The sequence below is a fragment of the Aspergillus pseudodeflectus genome (genome assembly GCF_044049435.1).
Source record: "Aspergillus pseudodeflectus strain CBS 756.74 chromosome Unknown BJX68scaffold_1, whole genome shotgun sequence".
Taxonomy (NCBI): domain Eukaryota; kingdom Fungi; phylum Ascomycota; class Eurotiomycetes; order Eurotiales; family Aspergillaceae; genus Aspergillus; species Aspergillus pseudodeflectus.
The window spans coordinates 358484-380153 of NW_027263777.1; the positions used below are offsets into that span (position 1 = coordinate 358484).

At 51.1% G+C, this 21670-nt stretch overlaps 10 protein-coding genes across 10 annotated transcripts; 4 read left to right on the forward strand and 6 right to left on the reverse strand.

The window, feature by feature from the left end:
* Window positions 1–49: 49 nt before the first annotated feature.
* On the forward strand, window positions 50–2347 carry BJX68DRAFT_4132 (sphinganine-1-phosphate aldolase DPL1). The gene is made up of 4 exons (XM_071049133.1): window positions 50–240; window positions 314–791; window positions 852–985; window positions 1035–2347. Exons 1-4 carry the CDS (start codon window positions 146–148, stop codon window positions 2044–2046), a joined length of 1719 nt encoding a protein of 572 aa, XP_070905487.1. The 5' UTR covers window positions 50–145; the 3' UTR covers window positions 2047–2347.
* A 48-nt stretch (window positions 2348–2395) lies between these two features.
* On the reverse strand, window positions 2396–3085 carry BJX68DRAFT_222434 (mitochondrial 54S ribosomal protein uL30m). Its single transcript, XM_071037985.1, has one exon. It carries the CDS (start codon window positions 2852–2854, stop codon window positions 2585–2587), a length of 270 nt encoding a protein of 89 aa, XP_070905488.1. The 5' UTR covers window positions 2855–3085; the 3' UTR covers window positions 2396–2584.
* Window positions 3086–3225: 140 nt separating this feature from the next.
* On the forward strand, window positions 3226–5690 carry BJX68DRAFT_222435 (SNARE-binding exocyst subunit SEC6). Its single transcript, XM_071037986.1, has one exon. The coding sequence runs from the start codon at window positions 3326–3328 to the stop codon at window positions 5603–5605; it is 2280 nt and encodes a 759-aa protein (XP_070905489.1). The 5' UTR covers window positions 3226–3325; the 3' UTR covers window positions 5606–5690.
* On the reverse strand, window positions 5680–6935 carry BJX68DRAFT_222437 (uncharacterized protein). Its single transcript, XM_071037987.1, has one exon. It carries the CDS (start codon window positions 6900–6902, stop codon window positions 5736–5738), a length of 1167 nt encoding a protein of 388 aa, XP_070905490.1. The 5' UTR covers window positions 6903–6935; the 3' UTR covers window positions 5680–5735.
* Window positions 6936–6996: 61 nt separating this feature from the next.
* Window positions 6997–7944, forward strand: BJX68DRAFT_4147 (frataxin family protein). Its single transcript, XM_071049134.1, has 2 exons — window positions 6997–7529; window positions 7614–7944. Exons 1-2 carry the CDS (start codon window positions 7155–7157, stop codon window positions 7887–7889), a joined length of 651 nt encoding a protein of 216 aa, XP_070905491.1. The 5' UTR covers window positions 6997–7154; the 3' UTR covers window positions 7890–7944.
* Window positions 7945–8352: 408 nt separating this feature from the next.
* On the reverse strand, window positions 8353–8830 carry dph3 (CSL family zinc fnger-containing protein). Its single transcript, XM_071049135.1, has 2 exons — window positions 8597–8830; window positions 8353–8542 (listed from the first exon to the last, which is right to left on the reverse strand). Exons 1-2 carry the CDS (start codon window positions 8789–8791, stop codon window positions 8486–8488), a joined length of 252 nt encoding a protein of 83 aa, XP_070905492.1. The 5' UTR covers window positions 8792–8830; the 3' UTR covers window positions 8353–8485.
* A 119-nt stretch (window positions 8831–8949) lies between these two features.
* BJX68DRAFT_260231 (uncharacterized protein) lies at window positions 8950–10174 on the reverse strand (the record flags this gene model as incomplete). Its single annotated transcript, XM_071043841.1, has 4 exons — window positions 8950–9226; window positions 9282–9784; window positions 9858–9956; window positions 10031–10174. The coding sequence occupies 4 exons, from the start codon at window positions 10172–10174 to the stop codon at window positions 8950–8952; spliced, it is 1023 nt and encodes a 340-aa protein (XP_070905493.1).
* Window positions 10175–10700: 526 nt separating this feature from the next.
* Window positions 10701–13861, reverse strand: BJX68DRAFT_4183 (putative transcription regulator BDF1). The gene is made up of 3 exons (XM_071049140.1): window positions 13301–13861; window positions 11287–13243; window positions 10701–11220 (listed from the first exon to the last, which is right to left on the reverse strand). Exons 1-3 carry the CDS (start codon window positions 13399–13401, stop codon window positions 10885–10887), a joined length of 2394 nt encoding a protein of 797 aa, XP_070905494.1. The 5' UTR covers window positions 13402–13861; the 3' UTR covers window positions 10701–10884.
* A 1443-nt stretch (window positions 13862–15304) lies between these two features.
* Window positions 15305–18285, forward strand: BJX68DRAFT_222442 (WD40 repeat and Utp12 domain-containing protein). The gene is made up of 2 exons (XM_071037988.1): window positions 15305–15986; window positions 16039–18285. The coding sequence occupies exons 1-2, from the start codon at window positions 15430–15432 to the stop codon at window positions 17987–17989; spliced, it is 2508 nt and encodes an 835-aa protein (XP_070905495.1). The 5' UTR covers window positions 15305–15429; the 3' UTR covers window positions 17990–18285.
* Window positions 18286–18524: 239 nt separating this feature from the next.
* On the reverse strand, window positions 18525–21210 carry BJX68DRAFT_251454 (WD40-repeat-containing domain protein; the record flags this gene model as incomplete). Its single annotated transcript, XM_071042387.1, has 2 exons — window positions 18525–20185; window positions 20382–21210. 2 exons carry the CDS (start codon window positions 21208–21210, stop codon window positions 18525–18527), a joined length of 2490 nt encoding a protein of 829 aa, XP_070905496.1.
* Between the last annotated feature and the right edge of the window lie 460 nt (window positions 21211–21670).

Genomic DNA, 21670 nt, shown 5'->3' on the forward strand with positions numbered 1-21670 from the left:
CTTTTCATCCTGGACTTCCGACCTCCGCCTCCGCACTTCTTCCTACGTCCTATCCTTATCCTCGACGCTTGCTCTGTCTACTACTATTCTTTTACTCTTTCCATTTCGTGTGCAGGGAGGATTAGTCGGATATTACGGGAGGAAAATGGCATCTTCCGTCTTACCCGTCGCCTTGCAGAATAAACTGCTTGGCTATGGCAGAGCCCCCAGCGCCCAGCTGGCAATCTTGAATCTTGACCTGTAAGTGGAGGATCATCTTCCGCTCTGATGCACTAGGTGTATACCTATCTGACGTTTGTTGTGCGTGAATTAGCCTTCGAAATATCGTGTTTATCTTATTCTTATTCCGCTACGTTCGAAAGACATATTATTCTCTTCGGGGCTACGGCCTCGTCGGCAGCGCCCGCAATGTTTTACTGGCGATTCGCTTATTCTTCTATACCGTCTTCCTCCGATTCCCCGGTGTTCGTGGACAGGTCGACAAGCAGGTCTCGACGGCGATTGAGGGTCTGGAAACGAAGCTTGTCGCAAGCGGACCCGGGGTCACACGGTACCTTACACTTCCCAAAGAAGGATGGACTGCCGAACAGGTTCGTGCTGAGCTCGATAAGCTCGTGAACATGGAACATACTAGGTGGGAGGATGGTCGAGTTAGTGGTGCTGTGTACCATGGTGGAAAGGACCTGCTCAAGGTTCAGGCTGAGGCCTTTGAACAGTTTGGTGTCGCCAACCCTATCCATCCTGACGTTTTCCCTGGTGTTCGCAAGATGGAGGCGGAGGTTGTCGCGATGGTAATTGATTTCCCCAAAAGAACCAAATCCCGCATGCGGTGACTTATTGACCTTGTACAGGTCCTCTCAATGTTTCACTGCCCTTCAGATGGCGCCGGTGTCACGACCAGTGGTGGCACCGAGTCAATTCTCATGGCTTGCTTGGCAGCACGCAATAAGGGGCGCGCTGAAAGAGGCATCACGGAACCCGAGATGTGAGTCCACATTCCATGTGCAGCTGATATTTTGCTGACCAGCACGAAGGATTATTCCGGATACTGCTCATGCCGCATTCATCAAGGCCTCGAATTACTTTGGTATCAAGCTGCACCGCGTCCCCTGCCCTGCTCCAGAACACAAGGTGGATATTGCTGCCGTGCGTCGACTAATCAACCCCAACACTGTCCTCCTTGTTGGCTCGGCACCCAACTTCCCGCACGGTATCGTCGATGATATCCCGGCTCTATCACGGCTCGCGACCTTTTACAAGATTCCCCTCCACGTTGACTGCTGCTTGGGCTCGTTTGTCATCGCGCACCTAAAGAAGGCCGGTTTCCCATCGCCTTACGAAGAGGAGGGTGGCTTCGACTTTGCTCAACCAGGCGTCACCAGCATCAGTGTCGACACGCATAAGTATGGATTTGCGCCCAAGGGTAATTCGGTCCTTTTGTACCGAAACAGGGCCTACCGCAGTCATCAGTATTTCATATACCCCGACTGGTCTGGCGGTGTCTATGCTTCCCCATCGGTCGCTGGGTCACGCCCCGGTGCGTTGATCGCTGGATGCTGGGCCAGTCTCATGAGTGTAGGTGAGAATGGATATATCAAGAGCTGCCTTGATATTGTCAATGCAGCGAAGAAGTTTGAGTCGGCCATCAACGAGGATTCGCGCTTATCGGGAAATCTTCAGATCGTAGGTCAACCTATGGTCAGTGTCATAGCTTTCGAAAGCAAGAACGACGCCATCGATATCTACGACATTGCAGATGATCTGTCTGCAAAAGGTTGGCATCTCAATGCCCTGCAATCACCACCCGCTATGCATGTTGCCTTCACCATTCCCACGGCTGCTGCTGTCGACGCACTCATCTCGGACGTTGCTGAGGTCGTTGAGAAGGAACTGGTGAAAGCAGAAGAACGTAAACGACAAGGAAAAGCATATGTCGTCAAGCGTGGCGATACATCTGCTCTCTACGGCGTGGCCGGAAGCATACCTGATAAGAGCATCGTCAGCCGCCTCGCGGAAGGGTTCCTCGACACTTTATACAAAGCTTAGAATCTCTTGAAACTCTTGCTTGAGCGGTTTGTCTTGTTAATATGCATTCTAGAGGGTTTGTCTTCCGTGGGCAGCCTTGTGATTCTCTCGACATAAGGGACATGGTGTTTTGGTGTTAACGGTCTTATTGATATCCTGCAGCCTCATTGGCTCTGACTGACAATATTATTTATTTCTTTTTAACTTGCTGTTCGATGAGACTAGGTTCGATGAGACTAGTATGATGCGTCTTTAGAATTGAGGGTTCCCTTCAACCAAAAATAACAAGCCAGTAGTAGAAGTATAGTACAATAATAGCGTAACATCGCTCAATGCAATCACAGCAACCAACGCGCTGTCTTCCAACCACCGAGAAACAAGCCAGTCACGCATGCATGGCTTCTCGATCCACCAATCCGTCAAATCATAGGTAATCTCAAGCCCGACTCCAGATGTAAACCAATTCCAACTTAAATATACACACGCAAAGAAGAAACAGAAAGTGAGGATCTCTTGAAATTAGGAGAGCTCGAGAAGAGGCAGATGACTTTCGTCCCATCTAGGTCCGTTCACTCGCCGCCGTCCGCTCAATGTAGTATCCTGGGTCCGGCTTTCGCTCCAAATGCACCTCTTGTTTCGTCAACGCCCGATCAACCTCTTGAACATCAACAAGCTCCTTCACTTTCATAATCTGACCGGCTACCGATTGCGAGACAGGGTAGAAGACTGTGGCCATGCGCTTCTTCAGTCCGAGAGCTTTCAGGACGTTTGTTGTTCGTCGGGGAAGACCGATTGCGGATCGCATAAGTGTAATTCGGAAATAGCTCATTTTGAAGGCTGGGTCTGTCTAGACAGAGAAGACGGTGGCGGGAATGGATCGCTACAGGTATGGTTCGCAAACGGAGTTGGTTCTCGGGGAGATTGTTCAGTTGTGGAGTTGTGGAGGATTTTCTATATCGCTGGGGATAGACGGAGTGCCAGGTGCTATACGTCGGCACCAATTGACTGAGGTCAACGATTTTTGTGAATCAACAGACTGTCTGTAACGCGGAAGCCTCGGTGATTGTTGACCATACGCTGCTCGGAAATTTTTGACTTTCCGTATACAGTCGCGTCCGGGCGGAGAGTCACGTGCTGAGCGATTCTGCCGGGGTGGGATGGAGACACGAAGCTCCAGCTCTCTCTTCGCATCTCGATCATCGATGATCGCCTGAGATTGCCTGAGGGAAACTACTATGGCTACGCGGATATTGATGGCAGATTCACAATTCTGATTTCTGCTAATTCACGATACGTCAAAATGGCACGAGTGGGCGAATCCGACAGAGCGGTGGCCATGCCCCGGCTGGACGACCTCCTCCGGCACCCAGAGGACCTGGACAAGATCGTGGGATTGAAAGCCGAATACACACGCAAAAAAGCAGCCGTTGACGCCCAGCTCCGAGAAGGCCTCCGTGATCAACTGGCAAACGTACAACGCAGCCTCAGCGCCCTTACCGAAGGCCAGCGCCAAGTATCCAAGACGAGAGATGAGCTCCAAGGCATCGACCGGCTATGCGCCGAATCCCAGAACAGCGTCGACGACTTCTCGCAGATCGACCAGCTCGCGAAGGTGCAGCGCAACTTTGAAGCGACCTTGGCGATGAAAAAAGGACTGGAAAACTTTAGCGCGGATCTGGCGGAGGTTGAGAATCTTCTTAGGGAGGATGATGAGGATCTGGAGGATCAGCCTAATCTTTTGCGCGCCCATATGAAGATATCTCGGTTGCGAGACTTTCGCGATGAGGCGATGGATCAGATTCGCAGGGCGCAGGACCCAAGCAGCGAGGATACTTTGGCAGATTATTTCCAGGGTCTGGATAATGTCATTGATTGGTTCGATGATCACCTGGGGACGCTGTGTATGAACCTCATTCCTCTTGTGCAGACTGATAATTCCAGCATGGTGGTCAGACTTGCAGTGGTTGTGATGAATGAGGAGAAGAATGACGAGACCGTCAGAGCGTTGCAGGAGGCGCAGAAAGACCATCAGGATTTGGCTGGGCGATTTAAATCTATGAACGTGGGCCCTAAGACGGTGAGGGGGTACAAAGAGAAGTTCCTGAAGGCAATTGAGCTCTACGCTCAGAATCAATTCGAGACTACTCAGGAGGAGTTTATGAACGACCCAGATGGCCTCGAAAAGAGCTTCCGGTGGTTCTTCAACGATCTTTTTACAGTTCAGCAAGGCATGCAGTCGCTTATGCCAAAAAAGTGGAAGATTTACAAGACTTATACTGACATCTACCATCGCATGATGCATGACCGCCTTATTGAGATGGTCAATGATCCTGGGTTACCGTCGGACAACTTGCTTGCGATTCTGCAATGGAGAGAGAAGTATTACAAGAAAATGAATAAACTCGGCTGGAAAGCGACAGATCTTGGGTTCGACATACTGGATAACCGCGAACCTGATCTCATCCGACGTTGGCAGAGCGTCATTATCAATGCTGTTGAAGAATGGATGAACACAATCATAGAAACGGACAGGAAAGCACTTACGGAGCGAATACCCGATTCCCTCGATACCAACGCCGAAGGCTACTTCCGTACTCGAACCCTCCCAGATATGTGGCGAATGCTCCATGAGCAGGTTACTGCGTCTAGCTCCTCTTCCCGGTCGGACCTGTTGGAAGGCATTATGGACGCAATGTTCCGTCTGTTAAAGGCCCGTCAGGTTGCTTGGCAGACTCTCATCGAGGAGGAATGTGCTAGGTACAAGGCTCCCGGTGGCGACCAGCTCGACGGGTTACAGCTGCTGCAAGACTGGCTGGTCGCTGTGGCCAACGACCAGATTGCTTGCATTGACGACAATGACGAGACCGGCCAGTTCGGATATCTGACTCGATTCCGCCGTGATATTGAGCAGTACGTCGACCCGAAGTACATGGCCTCGCGCGCGATCCCGGAACTAGACGCCCTTCGTGATGGCTATGTCGACCTAAGCACATTCTGCCTCGCACAACTTGTGGAGGTCATCTTCGCGGTTGACCTGCGCACCACCATTCCCGATTTCTTCACCCAGAAGTGGTACGGGGATTACGCTGTGAAGCGGATAACATCCACCTTCGACGACTACATGACAGATTACTCCCCCGTGCTTCATCCCTCACTTACAGATATCCTCATCGAGGAACTCTCCGACGAATTGCTTGTCAAGTATCTGTCATCTGTTCGCAATAAGGGTGTCAAGTTCCGTCGACACACGGATCCGTACACCGACAAGTTCAAGGACGACGTTCTCACGGTTTTCGCCTTCTTCCAGAAATATCCCGACTCCTTTGCAGGCACAATCAAGCAGAAGTGGCGACTCGTTGACTGGCTTGTCCGCCTTCTTGAGGCAGAAAAGGGACCTCCTGTGGTTACTGTATATGAGGACTTTAAGAATGAATACTGGGATTTGCAGCTCTCTTGGGTTGAGACAGTGCTGAGGACCAGAGACGATTTCGAGCGCAGCATGGTAAGTGCTGTCAAGGCCAGGGCAGCAGAGCTGTCCGTTGAGCGCGGAATGGAGACTCTCATGAGTCGAATACGGTGATCTTGCTTTGGTTGCGTGTAATTAGCAAGGCGTTTGGAGTTATAGATCGATGTATAAAGTTACAGGCTACTAGTCGTTAATGGACGCCAGTTTACTTGCAAGATACCACTCACACTACCTTCCTACCCTTCTAGCAATTGCCTCTACCAGGGGTCAGGCTTCGCTCCGCAACGGCAGCGTACTTCTCCTTCAGCCTAGCATTCATCCCATTCTCATCCGCATCAGGATCAAGCTTTTTCGCGCCCATTTCACAGATGCAGACACTTTCGATGGGGAGGTTCCTCGCCCAGATGAACGGGTAGCTTGGGTAGGTGTCGTCCGACGTAGGTGGAGCAGACGCACCCTCATCTTCCGAGTGGCTTTCGGCACCGTCCCTGTTCGTATAGTTATCACCACTAGCAGTGACAGCACTGGACCGCGCGACCGTCCTGTCGCTATCTAGATAAAAATTCCTATAGTGGGATACAATATCCCTCGCGTCAAAAGTATACTGGCTTGGCCGCCGGCCCTTTCCGTGACCGCCTGCGTTGCGCTTTCTCCCACGAATGTATATTGTGTTCGCGATTGTCGCATGCAAGAGAAGCGACCGAGGCTTCGTTGCGCTTCCCCTTTGGTACTCCTTCTGCATGAAGCCAGCTTCCTGGAATTTCTCCCTGAGCGCTTCACAGAACGGATAGAGTCTGGAGGTGGGGTCCACGGGGGCGGCGTGTAGGATTGTTGCGGAGCGTGCGCGGGGAAGCGCATGTAGAGATTCTAACGAGATGGCAAACGGTTCGGGCGAAGTTGACCTGCACTGGGAGTGTTCATCAATTGACGATTTTATGAGAACTTCAGCAGTATTAGTCGCGCTGTCTATGGGCTTTCCGTTCGTGGTGGTCGCCTCTGGTAACTTCTTTTGCGCAGCAATCTCTCCTGCCGCGCGCAATAGGCTAGGGAGATCTAGAGATTGGAAGAATTCGAGCGCCTCGTTGAGTCGCTCCGGCGTCGGGAGGCTCATTACTCCCAGTGTAAGATGGAGAGTACCAACAGGGCGAATAGCATCGTCTGGGATAAGCGGACGTGGCTGTTGATAGCGGCGCTGCTGTTCTGTTAGGTCCGATCTTGCAGGAGCTTGTGGGATTGAAGCTTTAAAGGCAGCTAATGAGCACTCGAGCTGCGGGAGAGAAACGTCGTTGACAAGCGGGAGGCATAGAAAGTGTGTCAAGGGCGGTCGCTTTGGTTTAGTATCCGCAGACATGGTGCGAGAATGGTATGCGCGGAAGAGTATGAGAGGCCTCGAAGGCAGGATATGTCTCATTCTTGATGAGCTGAAGCATGAGGGAAGACGTGGAGAGCTCGGCTTCTACAAGCACGGAAGCTCAAGCTTGGCGCGATCGTCTCTGCTCGATGATTTAATAGATTTTAGCGTCCCGCCGCCGTCTGATGCCATCCTCTTCTCCGCTTTTCCTCCCCTCAAGCTTCCCTTTCACTCCCATTATACTTCAAATATCGATTCCAGATCTGTCTAAAGCATCCATTACAACAGACCTTGTTTGACTATCGCACGGAAATGCTCTCCCGCCGCACACCCCGAGCCCTCGTCTCCTCGCCCTCGGCTTTTCTTCGCGTCAGTCGAGGAGCAGCCCCGGCGAGCTCATCCCCTCGCTTCCAATCGCCCTCGAAACCTTCAGTTCAGCCTTCATCCTACCGCCAGGGTTTCCATTCCACCCCTGCGATTCGAAAGGGAATCTTCCCGGACTCCGCCGACCCTCCCTCCCCGCACCCGCAATCGAGCAATCCCGGCGGAGCTGCGTCGCACGTCTCCGAACCCTCCGCTTTGACGGACCAGCAGTTTCACGAGTACTCCGAGCATTACCTCAACGTCCTCCTATCTGAAATCGAAAAAGTCCAGGAGGATGGACACGATATTGAAGCTGAGTATAGCGTTAGTCTTTCCCTCTTTATCCCTCGTCCTATGACTGGGCCAGACTAGATAGCCAGAATATACACTAACTGGGCTTATCACCAGGCTGGCGTCCTCAATATTTCCGTCCCCGGCGTCGGAACGTATGTTCTTAACAAGCAGCCACCCAACAAGCAGATCTGGCTCAGTTCGCCGATCTCCGGGCCGAAGCGGTACGATTGGGTTGTTGAGGGGGACCAGATGCACGAGAAGCAGGACACACGGCCATTCGTTAATGGACAGTGGATTTGCCTTAGGGATGATTCAAATTTGACGGATTTGTTGAATGGGGAGTTGGGGTTGAGTATCCCTGAGGATGTCTATAGTGCGGTTGATGAGTGATGATACTGTTTATGAAGTAGGACAAGGATGCGAGCTTGTATTAGTCGAGAATCAATTTTGGTATTAGGGGATGGTGTAGGATAAGGTTGGGGTCTGGAACTTGATTGATTCAGTTTTCAATTACGTAGTAGTAACTACTCAGGCGCTTTTTAAATGCTTGCAGTTGTGGTGTACTTAGTCGATGCATGCTCTTGTCTGCGTCCATCGACATGGCCGCTTCACTTTCCTGAAACCCAACTCGTCGGCCTTCCTGTGCTGTTTGATATAGCATCGGTTCCGGAGGTTGTTCGCAAATCTGACTCGTTTGCCCACCATAACTCGCTTTCTCATCATGAAGGTATTCGTGAATCGAGGTAATATACGGTCGCGCACAGACCTTGGTATGCTGATAGACGTGTACTTTCAGATGTAGAAAGTAATGAAGCCACAAGACAGCCGCGTCGGCGGAGTGCGCTAAGCATGGACCTCAACCTATGTGTTGCCCATCCCGGATGTCGTGGACGAAGAATCGTGTAGCTCCCCCCAAGAAGCCGCAGGGCGACCACGACCAGATTCGGAGCCTTGAAGATTATGCCCCATCCATGTTCGAGGATCCTTCATGCGCTGACCGAGACTGTTGATGCCTGTTGGTTGGTGTCCTTAGGCAAATCAGACTGGGATTGTTAGATCGCCACTTTCATACACGGAAAGACCGAGGATAGACGTACCACATCGAAGATAACCCGAATCATCAAGCTGCAGCTCGGACAGACGGCAACCTCCTCGCCGTCACGAAGGTCATCGATCGCGATTTCGAAGCGGTCGCCACATGGACACGGGTAGTGGTAGATTTGCAGGTTTGGGTCGAATGTCATGTCTTCGATTTCAATCTCATCGTAGATAGAGAGCGCTTCGTCCGCCATTTTGTTTCATATATAAGTTGCGGAAGAACAGCGGTTCTGTGGCGTTCAAGAGAAATCTGGAGATGCGGAAGTCGCTCCAAAAACTTATTTAGGTGGGGAGAGGGGTCAGGTGACGTTCTTCTGGGTTATCATTGGACAGGTGCGGCATCAGGAAACTTTTATCCTTGCAATAATCGTTGGATCTCCATGTTCACATCCTCTATCTCCCTGATTAGAGAGCCATAGCGACGCGCAATTTCTGCAATGACCCCAGAATCCCCAGAGCGCCTGCTGAGGGTTGAATTCGCATCCTCGTATGCCTTCAGCTCATTCAAAGCCAGTTCCCGCCTTTCTTCCAGTCTCACCCTCATGTCCCGCAGATGTCGATGGTACTGAGTAAGTGCAGCGCTGACTTCGGTCGTGTGAATGGTAGCAAGGATTTCTAGCCTTATCACCCTACCGAAGTAAATCCTATTAGCCAAGTCTCATTGGAGCAAATCGCAACACATACTTCAACTTGCCCTCAACGCCATGGGCAACCGTATGTAGATGTTCGGCTCTGGCTTTCGTTGCGCGGGCCAGTGAGCCATGTTTTGTGCGCTCTAGCAGGGTCACCGTCCGCTCTAGTACAGCTGCGCGCATAACAAGGACCTCTGCCGCTGCCGCTGCCATCTGAGTTCGAGCCGCGGGGAGCGTCGCAAACTGTAATTGGCGTAGGGCTTGCATTCTTTCGCCTAGTTGAGGTGACAAGGGACTCAGTCGCCCGGCTTCCATCCGCACACTAGGCCGTTGGGTGCTCCCAGCCGCATTTGCGAGCGCTCGTAGGTCCTGCACATCCGAACAAAGAGCTCGCGCAAAGGCCGGAATCAGTATGGGTAACTTGGAATAGAACTTGTCGATATCCGGCGCTATCAGAGAATGCACATCTGGGCCATCTCGCTGGTCGTTAAGTAGTTCGAGATTGCTCGACGAGGACTCGAGATATAAGCTGACGATAGCAAGAGGCTCACGACACTAGTATTGAAGCGATGGACGCTAGATAAGCTGTATGACCAAATAAATGTATTGGAAAGCAGAAGTCGCCTACATCATCAGGCAAATTGCTGTCAGGGTCGAAAGCTAGTTGTTGGAGTGTGTGCTTCTTGATCTTTTTTTTCGCGTTGCGCAGCTGACAACTTCTCAATTCCTGCGGCTCGCGCGTCAGAATAGTTCTCTCAATATCCCGTCTCAGCTTCAGACACAATACGCAGACAACCGTACATTTAGAACTTCCTTCCGAGCCGGATGCGCATCAAGGGCACGCGTGGAGCCATCTGGGTTGAGCAATGCGGTCGTCAGGTGTTGATAAAGGCGCTGGAACTGCGGATTATCCGCCAATACTGTCGGGTCACAAGGGGGTATCATGGTTGATGGTTGTAACTACGCATCCACAAAATGGTTGATAGTAAACATGCGCCCAGTTGGGGTGGTGATGACAATGGGGACCCCGTGACTTCTGGATGCCTCAGGTTATGTGACACCTACTCTAGTAGTCTACATGAGAACGTGGGCCTGGACGTAGATAAAAATACAAGGTTGATTTTCTGGCTTCCGTTTCCACATTCTTCTCGTAATAATCATACAAGCTCCTCGGCGCTTTCGTCCAGCGGTGATGGAAAGCGAAACAGATCCCCAAGTCGAATCCGGCCCCCCACGCCTTCGGCAAAGACACATTTGTTGTTGCAAGTCAGTGAAATCCACGGCTGAAATAGAATCCCTGCCAAACACCACTTTGCATGAGTACCGTGAACGCGAATCCAGAAAATGACTGAAAAGCCCAAACCCCCGACGAAACGCTGAAGCAAAGGAAACGCTTATGTACAACAAAGTTCAACGCCTGATATGTGCATCAGGCCCAGAGGGTTATGGAAAGGCCATACGCCGTGGTAAATAGAGGGTCGATTGAATCCGGGAACAACATGCTTGCCAGGCGTTTTAGGGGCTTCTGAATCTCGGAGACGGAGGTGTAAGACGACCTGAAAAGCAGGACCGAACAGGAGGCTCGAAATAAAACAAGGAAGCAGAACGGTGACCTGGAGACCAGACACGTCACCACGCATAGTGGTAGTAGTAGCCTACTCCTCTTCACTTTCCTCTGAGTCATCTTCCGAGTCATCACTGCTTTCATTTGCTTCAACTGAAGGTACTGGATCGGGAGAACGGCCACTACCTCCCCCTTGGAAGCGGGACAGGTTGCTTTCGAGCATGTTGATCTGCGCTTCCTGCTCGTACTTGCTCATGGGCTTATTTTTCTTCGGTTTTGGTGGCGCGGCATTTTGAGCAACAGGTGTAGAAACTTCCTCATCGTCGACAATATGAGGTGCGTTCTTTTTCACAAACTTGAGTAGCATCAAAAGGACTTCGTTGGGCAGCTCGTCAATGTCGAGCTCGATCTCGGTCTCTTGCGTACCCTGCGTATATAAAAGTCAGCGTCATGCACTTAGAGGAACAAAGAGAAGCAGACAAGAAAAGCTTACCTTGAGAGACGGCACGTTACTCTGAATTATCTTAAGCGCTTCCTGCATCTTCTTATCAGGAAGGCTGCTAATGCCGTTCGAGATGATTTGTTTCTCATGATACGTGACCCAGCGCTGCTTCTCCGATTTAGCCGATTTGGAGCTGCTTTTCTTGTCCTTTTTGCCAATAATTGTTGACACGCCGCCCTTCTTGCTATCCTTCTTCTTGGACTTCGACTTCTTCGAGATAGGCGGGGTTTTCTTCTTCTTCTGAGTCATCGCCTCTAGTTGTTGGGACATCTCGGCGATTTGCTTCTTCAACCTATTGATTGCCTCTTCCTCCTCATCGTCACTAGGCTCCTCGTCTTCATCACTCTCGTCAGAGGATGATTCCGCGCTATGCTGCTCCGGGTGAGGTTCATGAACAGCCAGATAGCGGTCCTTTTGTGACCACTTGGAATTGAAGACCTCTTCAAACTTTTCACCAGCCACGTAGGTGGGATCGCCCTTGAGATTGAATTTGAAGCAGTTCTTGACAATCTGCCGCAAGTCGGCCTCAAATTCCTTGGCGTTCTCATACTGACCAGTATTCAGCTTGGTCTGGACAGTGGTAAGATCCATGGGTTTCTTGATAATGCTGTGGTATGTCGGGATGTTCAAGGCGACCGGGTCAACAGGATAATAAAAAGGGGCAGCACAGAGATAGTGCTTAGGCTTGTTTAGTTCATCCATAACTTCCTGGCAGAATTTAAGTTCCCACTGATATTTCTTCTTTTTCGGCTTCGTCGAATAAGGAAGATCGCGTTTGGGAGGGTGGATGGAGCGCTTGGGTCGGCCATCTGCATTAGTCGAATCCCGTCGGATAAGAGGCAACCCTTCGGGACCTAGTGCGAAGGTCGTGGCCTGGGGCGATTCACCACTCGTGCGCGGCACAGGTTGACCGATGGAGGTTCGGGGTTCCCGACGAGCTGCGGAAGTTTTGGCGGTAACCTTCTTAGGCTTCTTCTCCTCCATTTCGTCAGGCTTGGGTAAGTTCACCATCTGCTTTTGAAATGTGGCCTTGAGCTTTTCACCCTCGATACTGACGATATGTTCAGGGCCATTGAATGTCACAGCGTTTTGGACCATGAGATGGACATCATTCGCAACACCCTGGGGATCTCTGTAGACATTGTTTTTCAGTTTCTGTTCGACAGTACCAAGGTCCATTGGATGTTTGATGATTGTCGGATAATGAGGAATGTTCATCTTGATGGGGTCGACAGGCTCTTTATAGAAACGTGCATCGTGCATGCGCTTTAGGCTTTGGATCGACTTGAGGAGAAACTTGTGCTGAATCTTGGTTATTGTGCTATGGCCATTGATGCCAGCGTCAGGTCGGCGTTCCGCGGTTGGCGTTGGTAAGTCCGGAACCTTGAAATCAGCCGGCCCTTCTGTATCAATTTTCGTACGCTTGGCAGACGGTTCGTCGTTTGGCTCTTCGTCACGCTCCCTTGAGAGTTTTGGAGGTGAAGCCGCGGGCGCGTCTCGCATCTCCTGGTCGCCTCCAACAGAGGGTTGTGAAGCAGGAGCGGCTGGTGTATTATCCGCATGCGGCATGCCGGTGGAAGGATGATGAGGAAGCTCAGCCTTCACAGCGTTGGTAGTGTTAGGTGGTTGCGCAAAGGTTCCGCTGTCAGACCGTATGGGTGACGTGGGCGTGCCCTTAGGGCTAGTGCTGTCTATTCCAGCACCGTTGATCGGCTCAGACTTATCTTCCACTCGTCCTGGTTTGACCTCGGAGTTCATGGTAGAAGGCTTATCTTGTGGTGTGTTGTTTTCTGTGGCTGAAGGTGCGGGCGACTTCGGAGGGGATGTAGCCGTCACGACTCCATTTTGCTGATCGGAAGAATGAGCATTTACAGCCGCTCCCTTGGGGTCTTGTCCAAAAGCTCCGCCTCGGTTGGTTGGTGGTGTCGCTTTGGAATCGGTTACCACCCTACAATTCTAAGTCAGCAGGTCGCACCTCGAATGCGGCCGGGAAGGCGATACGTACCCTGTGCGATCCATGGAGGAAGAATCTCCATTTGGCGACGGCGGTAGTTGAGGCTTCTCTCCCTTTAAGACAGAGGGTGCCTCGGGAGGCGGCGTCGCCATGAGGTTGTAAGTATAGCTTTAGGCCCTCCTGTCGAAAGGAAGAGGGCGCAATACGAAGATCTAACGGGTGGCGAGGCGGGTAGTAGAAGCTGGTCCCAGCTATCAGGGGGAGTTTAGAGAACGACAGCAACAGATATCAACTGGATGAGTAAAGTGCGCTATCAGACTATATCGATTCGAAGCAGCGGCGGATAGAAAAGAACACCCGATTAGATGACAGAAGACGCTAGAAGAGTCGCTGACCTGGCAGTCACAGAGGTAGCGACGCGACGGGGTTGAAGGGAGATACAGAGTAGAAAAGACGGAGAGATGAGCGCAAGCCGGAGTGGAGAATGCGACAGGAAGGAGGAATTTATATTGCCAAGCCGATAGTCACGTGAAGTAATGTATGACTCAGCGTGGCCAGAAAGGGGAAGGTGCGAGTGAGAGCGATAAGAGCTAGGAAGGAGCAACCGAGTTGCACGTGCCAGGCTCAGTGAGTCAGTGGGGGCGAGAGAACCTAAGAGAAGGATAAAGGAACAAGGTATCCAATTCCTTGTCTTATTTCCCCTTTCGAAAAAGAAAAGAAAGAAAGAAAAGGAGACGGAACTTGTCGGCTGCTGTGGCTGGGGTGTGAATCTTTGCGACGCGAAATGGAACGCGCTAAGTCATGAGATAAGAGCAGAGCTTCTGGAAGAAGGAACCAGGAGGCGGTGTGAGAGGATCGAGAGAATCGTTTGGAGCAGACAGGGATTGATTGGAAGGCGGTCAGGGGCGAAAAGACGGGTAAAAAGGAATTCCGCAGCAGCTCCAGAAACAGAGACTGAGAAAATCAGCCTGGGTGGGAGAATCCTTAAGTACGACCGGCGCCGTCGCGCTGTTGAAAAACTCCATCAGCGCCGCTAGTCCCAATTATTCTAGCTCAAGCCATTCAGCAGCTCATGATTGGCTGCAAGGTGACGCGTTCTATAGGTTGTCAGACTCTATTGGCTGTAGCCTTCCTCCTCAGTGGGTCCTTCGTACCAGATTCCCCTTTGTCGGAAACGCCTGAAAAACACGCAAAAAAAAAAAAAAAAAGGGACGCTCAAGCTCAAAGCAGGATTCACAATCATAACATCATTGCCCAAAATCTTCGCCATGACATTCTGCCAAGGGATCAGTTTTCTGGAGCAAAGGCAGTGCATCACACGAACAATGTTTGTGACACTGATTTGGGAGATATCGATTTGACACCCCCGAATCGACAACATTAGGCAGTCATGGTGGCCCGGATTGCATAGCAGTCAGATTGTTGATGCGTTTGGCCGCAAAGCATGAAGATACTCCTGTAGTTACCTGGGAGGAGGCGGTATGTCAACGGCGTATCCATGCGCCTGATCTGCTGACCTTCAAAACCCCAGGGCCCAGCCCTAAGCCCTTTTTGCAGCTTCGGGGAGATCTAGGGACTATTATTATATGAGGCGCTCCGACGGGAAAGTTGAGAGCAGCTGGGAAAAAAGGTAGATGCCCGTCAGACTGTTCAAAGAAAAGTGCAGCCTCTAGTAGAGTAAACAACCAAGTTTTTGTTCTGAAGTTCAACTACTCGTAACCTGGGTAGCAAACGCCAACGTTGATTCCCAGACAGTCAATATCACATGAACAGTACCTGCTTATCTACAGGCACGTTGTAGCAAGTGAGCTGGAAACAAAAGCTCATCATAGTCCAGGGCATGGAGAATCTGAGACAACAAGCTGAGGAGTAAGGGTAGATGTATACTGCTGTGCAGCACGCACTGCAGCCTGTCTTCGGTCAACGCCAAGAAGAGCATCAGTGATTAGGTAGACAAGACGATTCCAGCCTTTTGGACTAGTCCATAACAGGCAAAGCGCATTTCCCGACCAGACTCTACAGAACTTTTTTTCTTTTCTGCTACAAAGAGAAAGACCGACTGCCAGCACTTGACAACCAGGTGTCGCCTCTAGTCGAAATTACGGCTAGATCTTGATCGCACAGGCTGGCGCCATTATTCACTTGGCTTGTACCCTTTATCGCCGACGACATAATCGAAGATGGGCAAGAGATCATCCCAGAAGCCAGCTTCAAAAACTTCCTCGACTGCGGCGCTCGCAGTTGCCGACTTTACGAACACAGGGAATAAGTCCTCGATATTGAAGGCGTCTTTTGCTCCCTCTGACTATCAATTGGCCTTGTTCGCATCCGTCATTCAGGGCCTCGATGGCCAGAACCTTCGCATTCACGATACCAATACCGGCCGGTTACAATGTGAGCATGGACTAGGCCCGAAGGAGAGCGTCACATCGTTGGACTGGGGCTACTATGCTGGTCGAAAGGAACAGTCAAAGAAGAAGAGAAAGCGCCAATCCGACGTCAATGGCGGGAATGATGGACTAGACCAAGGCGACGTAGTAGTCGCCTTCGGCACCAACACCTCCGACATCCGCATGTACTCGCCTTCTGAAGATAAGATTATCGGAAGCCTCACGGGAGGGCATACTGGAGGTGTCAAGGACTTCAAGTTCACAGCCGATCGACCCCAGGAGGGCTGGAGTGTTGGTGGAGACAACAAGTTGATCCAGTGGGATTTAGTTACTGGACAACGGACGAGGTGAGATCCTTCTAATTGTTGAAACAACCATCAGGCTGACGAATATTTCAAGAGTGATCAACCTCCCCACTTCGTCCGCATTTTCTACACTTTCCCGCCCGCTTTCCTCAGAAGTTCCCATCTGTGCCTCCCAGACACCGTACATCTTTAGCGCCGATGAATCACCCATCACATTCCCCGCGATGCGAAACCCTATACAGACCATTATAACCTCCTCAACAAAATCCGTCTCGGATGGACTGTTTTTAGCCTCGGACAATGATCGCTATATTAATGTTTTCGACCCTCAAACCAAGCAACTCGCAATGAACCTTGTCACAGACAGGGAAGTCACCTCTCTGGCGCTATTCACAAAGGCAGACGCGGTCTCCAGTACAGTGCTAGAGAAACAAGCTCTTGCAGCCGTCACTCAAGATGGGACAGTAGAGTTGTTTGCACGACCATTCGTCAAACCCCGAGACACCAAGGGCTCCAATAGCTTGAAGGCTAAATCTATGCAATTGACCAGGAGGGCGGAGACGTCCATCAAGATCACCAAGTCAGACTCTTCGAATGATTTAGTCCCGGTTGTTTCGGTCTCGTTCCAAGGTCCCGACTTACTTGTCGCGTGGACGCATGGAGGCATCGTACCGCTATTTGAGCGAGTAAGGTGGCTCAACGAGGAAACAGAGGAGTTAGCATTTACTGGTGTGAAGACTATCATGAAGACCAAGTCTAGTTCTATCCTCCAATCGGCAACGACAAACGGAACGAAGAACGCGAACGAAAGTCACGTCAATGAGAACAAGGTAGTCGTTGAGCAAGGGAATCTGGCGGATGATGACATCGACATGGAGGACTCTAAGGAGGATGCGGTATCTGTGGACGATAGTGAAGTGGATTCAGATGATGACGACGAGCCGAAGCAACAGAAATCAACCGGTTCCCGGGAGGCGGAAAGCGACGTCGAAATGGATAACGCAGCAGAGTCAGATGAGGATGAGGATGAAGAAGAAGAAGAAGAAGCAGGAGAGCCCACATTCGGAGAGCTCATGAGGGCACACGCCGCCGAGGAGATTGATGTCGAAGCCGAACTTGAGGACGATGTCCACACCAGGTCTCTTATTCCCGGAAAACCCATCACAACTGTCCAGCAGATCCCGTCCGGTGTTTCCCTCTCTACGGTAATTTCACAGTCTCTAAAGACAAACGACAACGATATGCTAGAGGCTTGCTTCCACACAGGTGATGCTGGTACCATTCGAACCACGATTCAGCGTCTTGAGTCCCCGCTGGCCGCAACACTTCTTCAGAGACTAGCAGAGCGCCTTTCCGCTCGCCCCGGCCGATATGGTCATCTCCTTGTCTGGGTGCAGTGGACGTGTATCGCCCATGGTGGAGCTCTTGCCGGTAACAAGGAACTCCTCAAGCAAATGTCTACCCTGTTCAAGGTGATGGAGCAGCGCTCCTCTACCCTTCCTTCTCTTCTTTTGCTTAAGGGCAAGCTTGATATGTTGGATGCTCAGCTCGGACTACGACAGTCCATGCGTGAGAACGCGGACAATATGGATAGCGAAGACGAGGAAAATATCATCTACGTTGAAGGATACGATGACAACGAGGATGAGGACAGCGACGCAGACGCAACCAAGAACATTGACACTCCTCGGACCCGGGCCATCCGCGACCAAATCGATATCTCCATGATTGACGAAGACGAGGAAGGAAGCGAAGACGATGGTGAGGAAGACGAGGATGAGGATGGGGAAGTCGACAACATTCTCGACGTTGAAGCAGAGGAATCCGCCGGCTCTTCAGATGCCGAGGAATCACTCGACGAGGATGAGGATGAGGATGAGGATGAGGACGATGACGCCGATAGTGCTGCGTCCATGGGTGATTTCATTGCTGATACAGAGGACGAGTCAGAGGCGGAGGACCTTTCACGGCCTCCTCCCAAGAAGGCCAGGTTAAGTCAGGGAGGTGGGAAAGGGAAGAACAAGGCCGGGTCAGGAAGGAAATAGACTACTAACCTAGATTTATACCCTGTTCTTTTCTTGCGCACAGCACTTTGGGGTATCTTGTTTCCCCTGTTTTCTCAAGTGTTTTTAAATGCGTGTGCACAAAAGTATAAAAGGAAGGCATAGTATTTGTTTATATCTCGTTCCTTCTGATTATCTGTCTGTCTTATATTTGGTCTTTAGTCGGGGAGAAGGCCTTATTATTCGGCTGCTCTAGTCCTTGTGTCTACTTCATATTCTTGCATCTACCTGGGCTGGTTCTGTATCTGTACACCACGAATAAATGTTTTTTTTTGTCACACCGGTAGAGTTACGGTCATACATATTGGTTGGCTGGAATGTTAACTTGTGTTCAAGGTATGCAAGATCTTGAAGGGTCTCGCCTGCTGAGTCAACTGTACTCGACACAAATCATAGGCAGGCAAGAGCCTCCTAAGGATAGGTTGCCGGCTGATATACATCTCCAATGACAACGAATAATAATATTCTAAGCATGTTGTAGCGTGAAGGGGCTCTCAAAGATCACCTTGCCACGCAATCAGCGAATTATCTCGCGCCCTGGATTCTCGAGCCCTTCAAGCCCTTCAAGTATCTCACTTCCCCCGTAGGGGCCTGACGCTGAGGACTTGTGCTTCTTAGAGCCGCTCCACACTTCGTGGAACTTGACGCTCTGGTCACTAGACGCGACAATGATACATCCTTCTTCCACAGTCCTTGAACACCACAAACCTCCCTCTTTGGCTCGAGGACGCACAACCACTCGCCCGATTAGACGTCGAGATGTCCCGTCCCTGCCTCGCCTCGTTAAACTACCGTGGGATTGCGGGATTGAACTTGAAGAGTCTTCCGATATATCTAGCCCGTCGTGCAGATAAGTTGGAGGTCGTCCGGGATAGCTAACGGCGCAAAGTGCACGACCACAATCAACGACAGTGTCATTAGCTGGTCTATCCCAGCTAGTCCCATGGGGTCCCCACGGTATCGCTGCTATTTGCTCACAGCTTGGCCATGAAAAGACCGCAATCCGGAATGGATGTTCAGGTTGTGCGAAACCAAAAGTAGCAACGAGTTCTCGCCGTGTCTTGCTCCAGATGAGACTAGTAACCTGCGCATATACATTAATAGTAGCGAGGCAGGCACCTGAAGGAGTATGAAAAAAATGAATAGCCCGGTCGTTAGATCCTCCTCCAGTAGCAAGTAAAGACGGCTGCCAGGGTGCAAAGGCGATAGCCTTAACCGCTGCGGAATGAATCAATCTATGCTTTTGGCGGTTCGATGGAACAAAAACAGTTCGGTCACCACCTGAGATGACAGATCCAGTATGGGTCAAGACAGAAGGGAGAGAAGATGATAGTGACCTAGTCCGTGAAGTGGTCCAGGTCGGAAGCAGGTTGCTTAAAAGATTGCGCTGGTTAAAGATCCGCCGGCTAGCATTGGCAGCGAAGCACGAGAATGAATTCGGGCAACTCATTCCTTCCGGGTGACAATTCTGGTGCGGCAAGCAGGCTCTAGAAGAAACACCTAACTCTCGTGCAGGGATGATGTCAGAAAGTTCAAAGAGGAGACATGCGTTGTCGTTTCCGCCAGTGGCCAAATATGCTCCGTCTGGCGACCAGGCTATACCACAAATCTGTTGAGTATGCGCCGAGATTTTGGCAAGTAAGGTCACTCTTCCATTCCAGCCGAGGCGATCTCTCGCTTCTTCGTGCGGCCACTCAACAGAGTAATACCAAATATTCCCGAGATCGTCACCTACGGCGAGATCTTCTGCGTCAACCTCGATGTCCTCAAACCGTTCCGATAGTCGTCGTGACTTGGCCTGCTTAAACGCAACACACGTAATCGTACTTGAGTGGCTGATCTCGAAACGCACTTCGGGATCGAAAGTGCTCCATAAGCTTAACATCCCAGATTTCCTGCCCACCGCCAAAATACTCCTGCCTCCATTCTCGGAGGAGAACGACAAGGACGTCACATAATTAGAAGTGTCATGTTCGCCCAGGGGTGGATGCTGCACGCCGAATGCCTCCGACCATAGGTAGACCCGGTGACCGAGGCCAACAGCGAGAGTTCCAGCAATCGGGGAATACGCCAACGTGGAGCAGTAAAAGTCGTCACGCAGGAGGGGGGCGTCCAACGTTCGGAATGGAAGACTTGGGACTATGGTGTCTTTGTCCTTTCTGGAGATTGCAGCTTCCCCTATGTGCAATTTGGCCAGTCAGCTCCAACCGAGAGTGTTGGTTTGGTTCTGGAAGACAAAGGATCACTCGTAGTGGTCTTACTATTGCGCCAATTATATGGCTCAGTGGCTTATATGGCTATGGTATATCTCAAGCAGGCGACGGACACTGGAGAGCGTCGTTGCGCCAGAGACGAGAGAAAGCGTTGCACTTACATTGTCCGCGCTCTACCCTCCTCCAAGCATTGTCCTTCCAAACCAGGGGAGAAAGCTGTTCAAAATCCGGAGAAGAAGGACTTAGTATAGGGTCAAGCGCTGACAGTGGGTTGGAGTTATTAAGAACCCTCGCTGCCGGGTCGATATCCAATGCAAGTGCGATTCTTGATTCGTATGTCACGCGATCCTCTGCTGAAGAACGAACCTGGGGCAGAAACTTTGCGGCGTACATAGGGGCAGTCGTCCCGCTCGCGAGGAGCCCCCGAGGACCGTCTAGAGACACTGTTGACCTTCTCCCTAGTGCAGCTGAGGTACCACCAACGGCCCAGATTGCTCCATTACTCACTCGCCTTGTTCCAGCCCCAGCAGAGACTACCCTTCCGGATACTGTTGAGTCATTGACCAGATGAGGACCGTAGTGGGGGCTCAGGACACGACTAGCTCTCGTTGCACTCTTCGATCTTCGAGTTTTCCTCGGAGTGAAGGGGTCTTCTCTGGGGGAGCGGCGGCGGAAAAGCCTCTCTTCGGGGGACAGATCTTGGGGGTCTTTCCCGACTCTATACGGAGTAGATGGAGGATCAAGGGGATCCCTTAATGAAATAAACCTGTCTGGTGAATTCGGGCTCCGTGATTTGCGCCGCGCGCCTATAGGTCCCCGACAGTCTCGAACCCTCCCACGACCCCGGCCAGGAGGGTCTTGCAGGTCAACTGGGAGAGGATCTATAGTCGTAGGACCAATCAAGTACTGGCAGCCTTGGAGCTCTATTTTCCCGACGGTGGCAATCGATTCAACCGTTGCTGTAGATTCGTGTTCCGTAGACTCCGACATCGAGGGCAGAGTTGGGAATTAAATATGCTCAACGGTGTAACCTCACAGCCCGGTAAGCGAAAATTCAACCAGCGCTGCCAATGACTTACTTTGTGCTCCAGTCCAGCAACTAGTCCAGGAGGAAGAATTGATGCCAACACAAAGGGCGGCTAATATGTACTTTGGTCAACAATATATTGGGTTAAAATGAATGGACGGTAAACTCCATAATCAAAGCCTTTGACCACCAGACATGAAACGGGCGCTCAGGCTTCTGATACTCGAGTGATGAATGAGAGGAAGAAAAGAGAGATGGTGAAGTGCACCTTGTATCTGCAATCCTTTGGCCTCAACACTGATGCACGTGACCGTCTTGATTGGGAAGCTGCTTGTCTGAGCCGCTCTGGAGCTTCCAACCTGCAACCTTCCTCGACAAAAGTTAAAGTCTTTCGAGAAGTACTTTTAGCCTGAGAGAAACTAC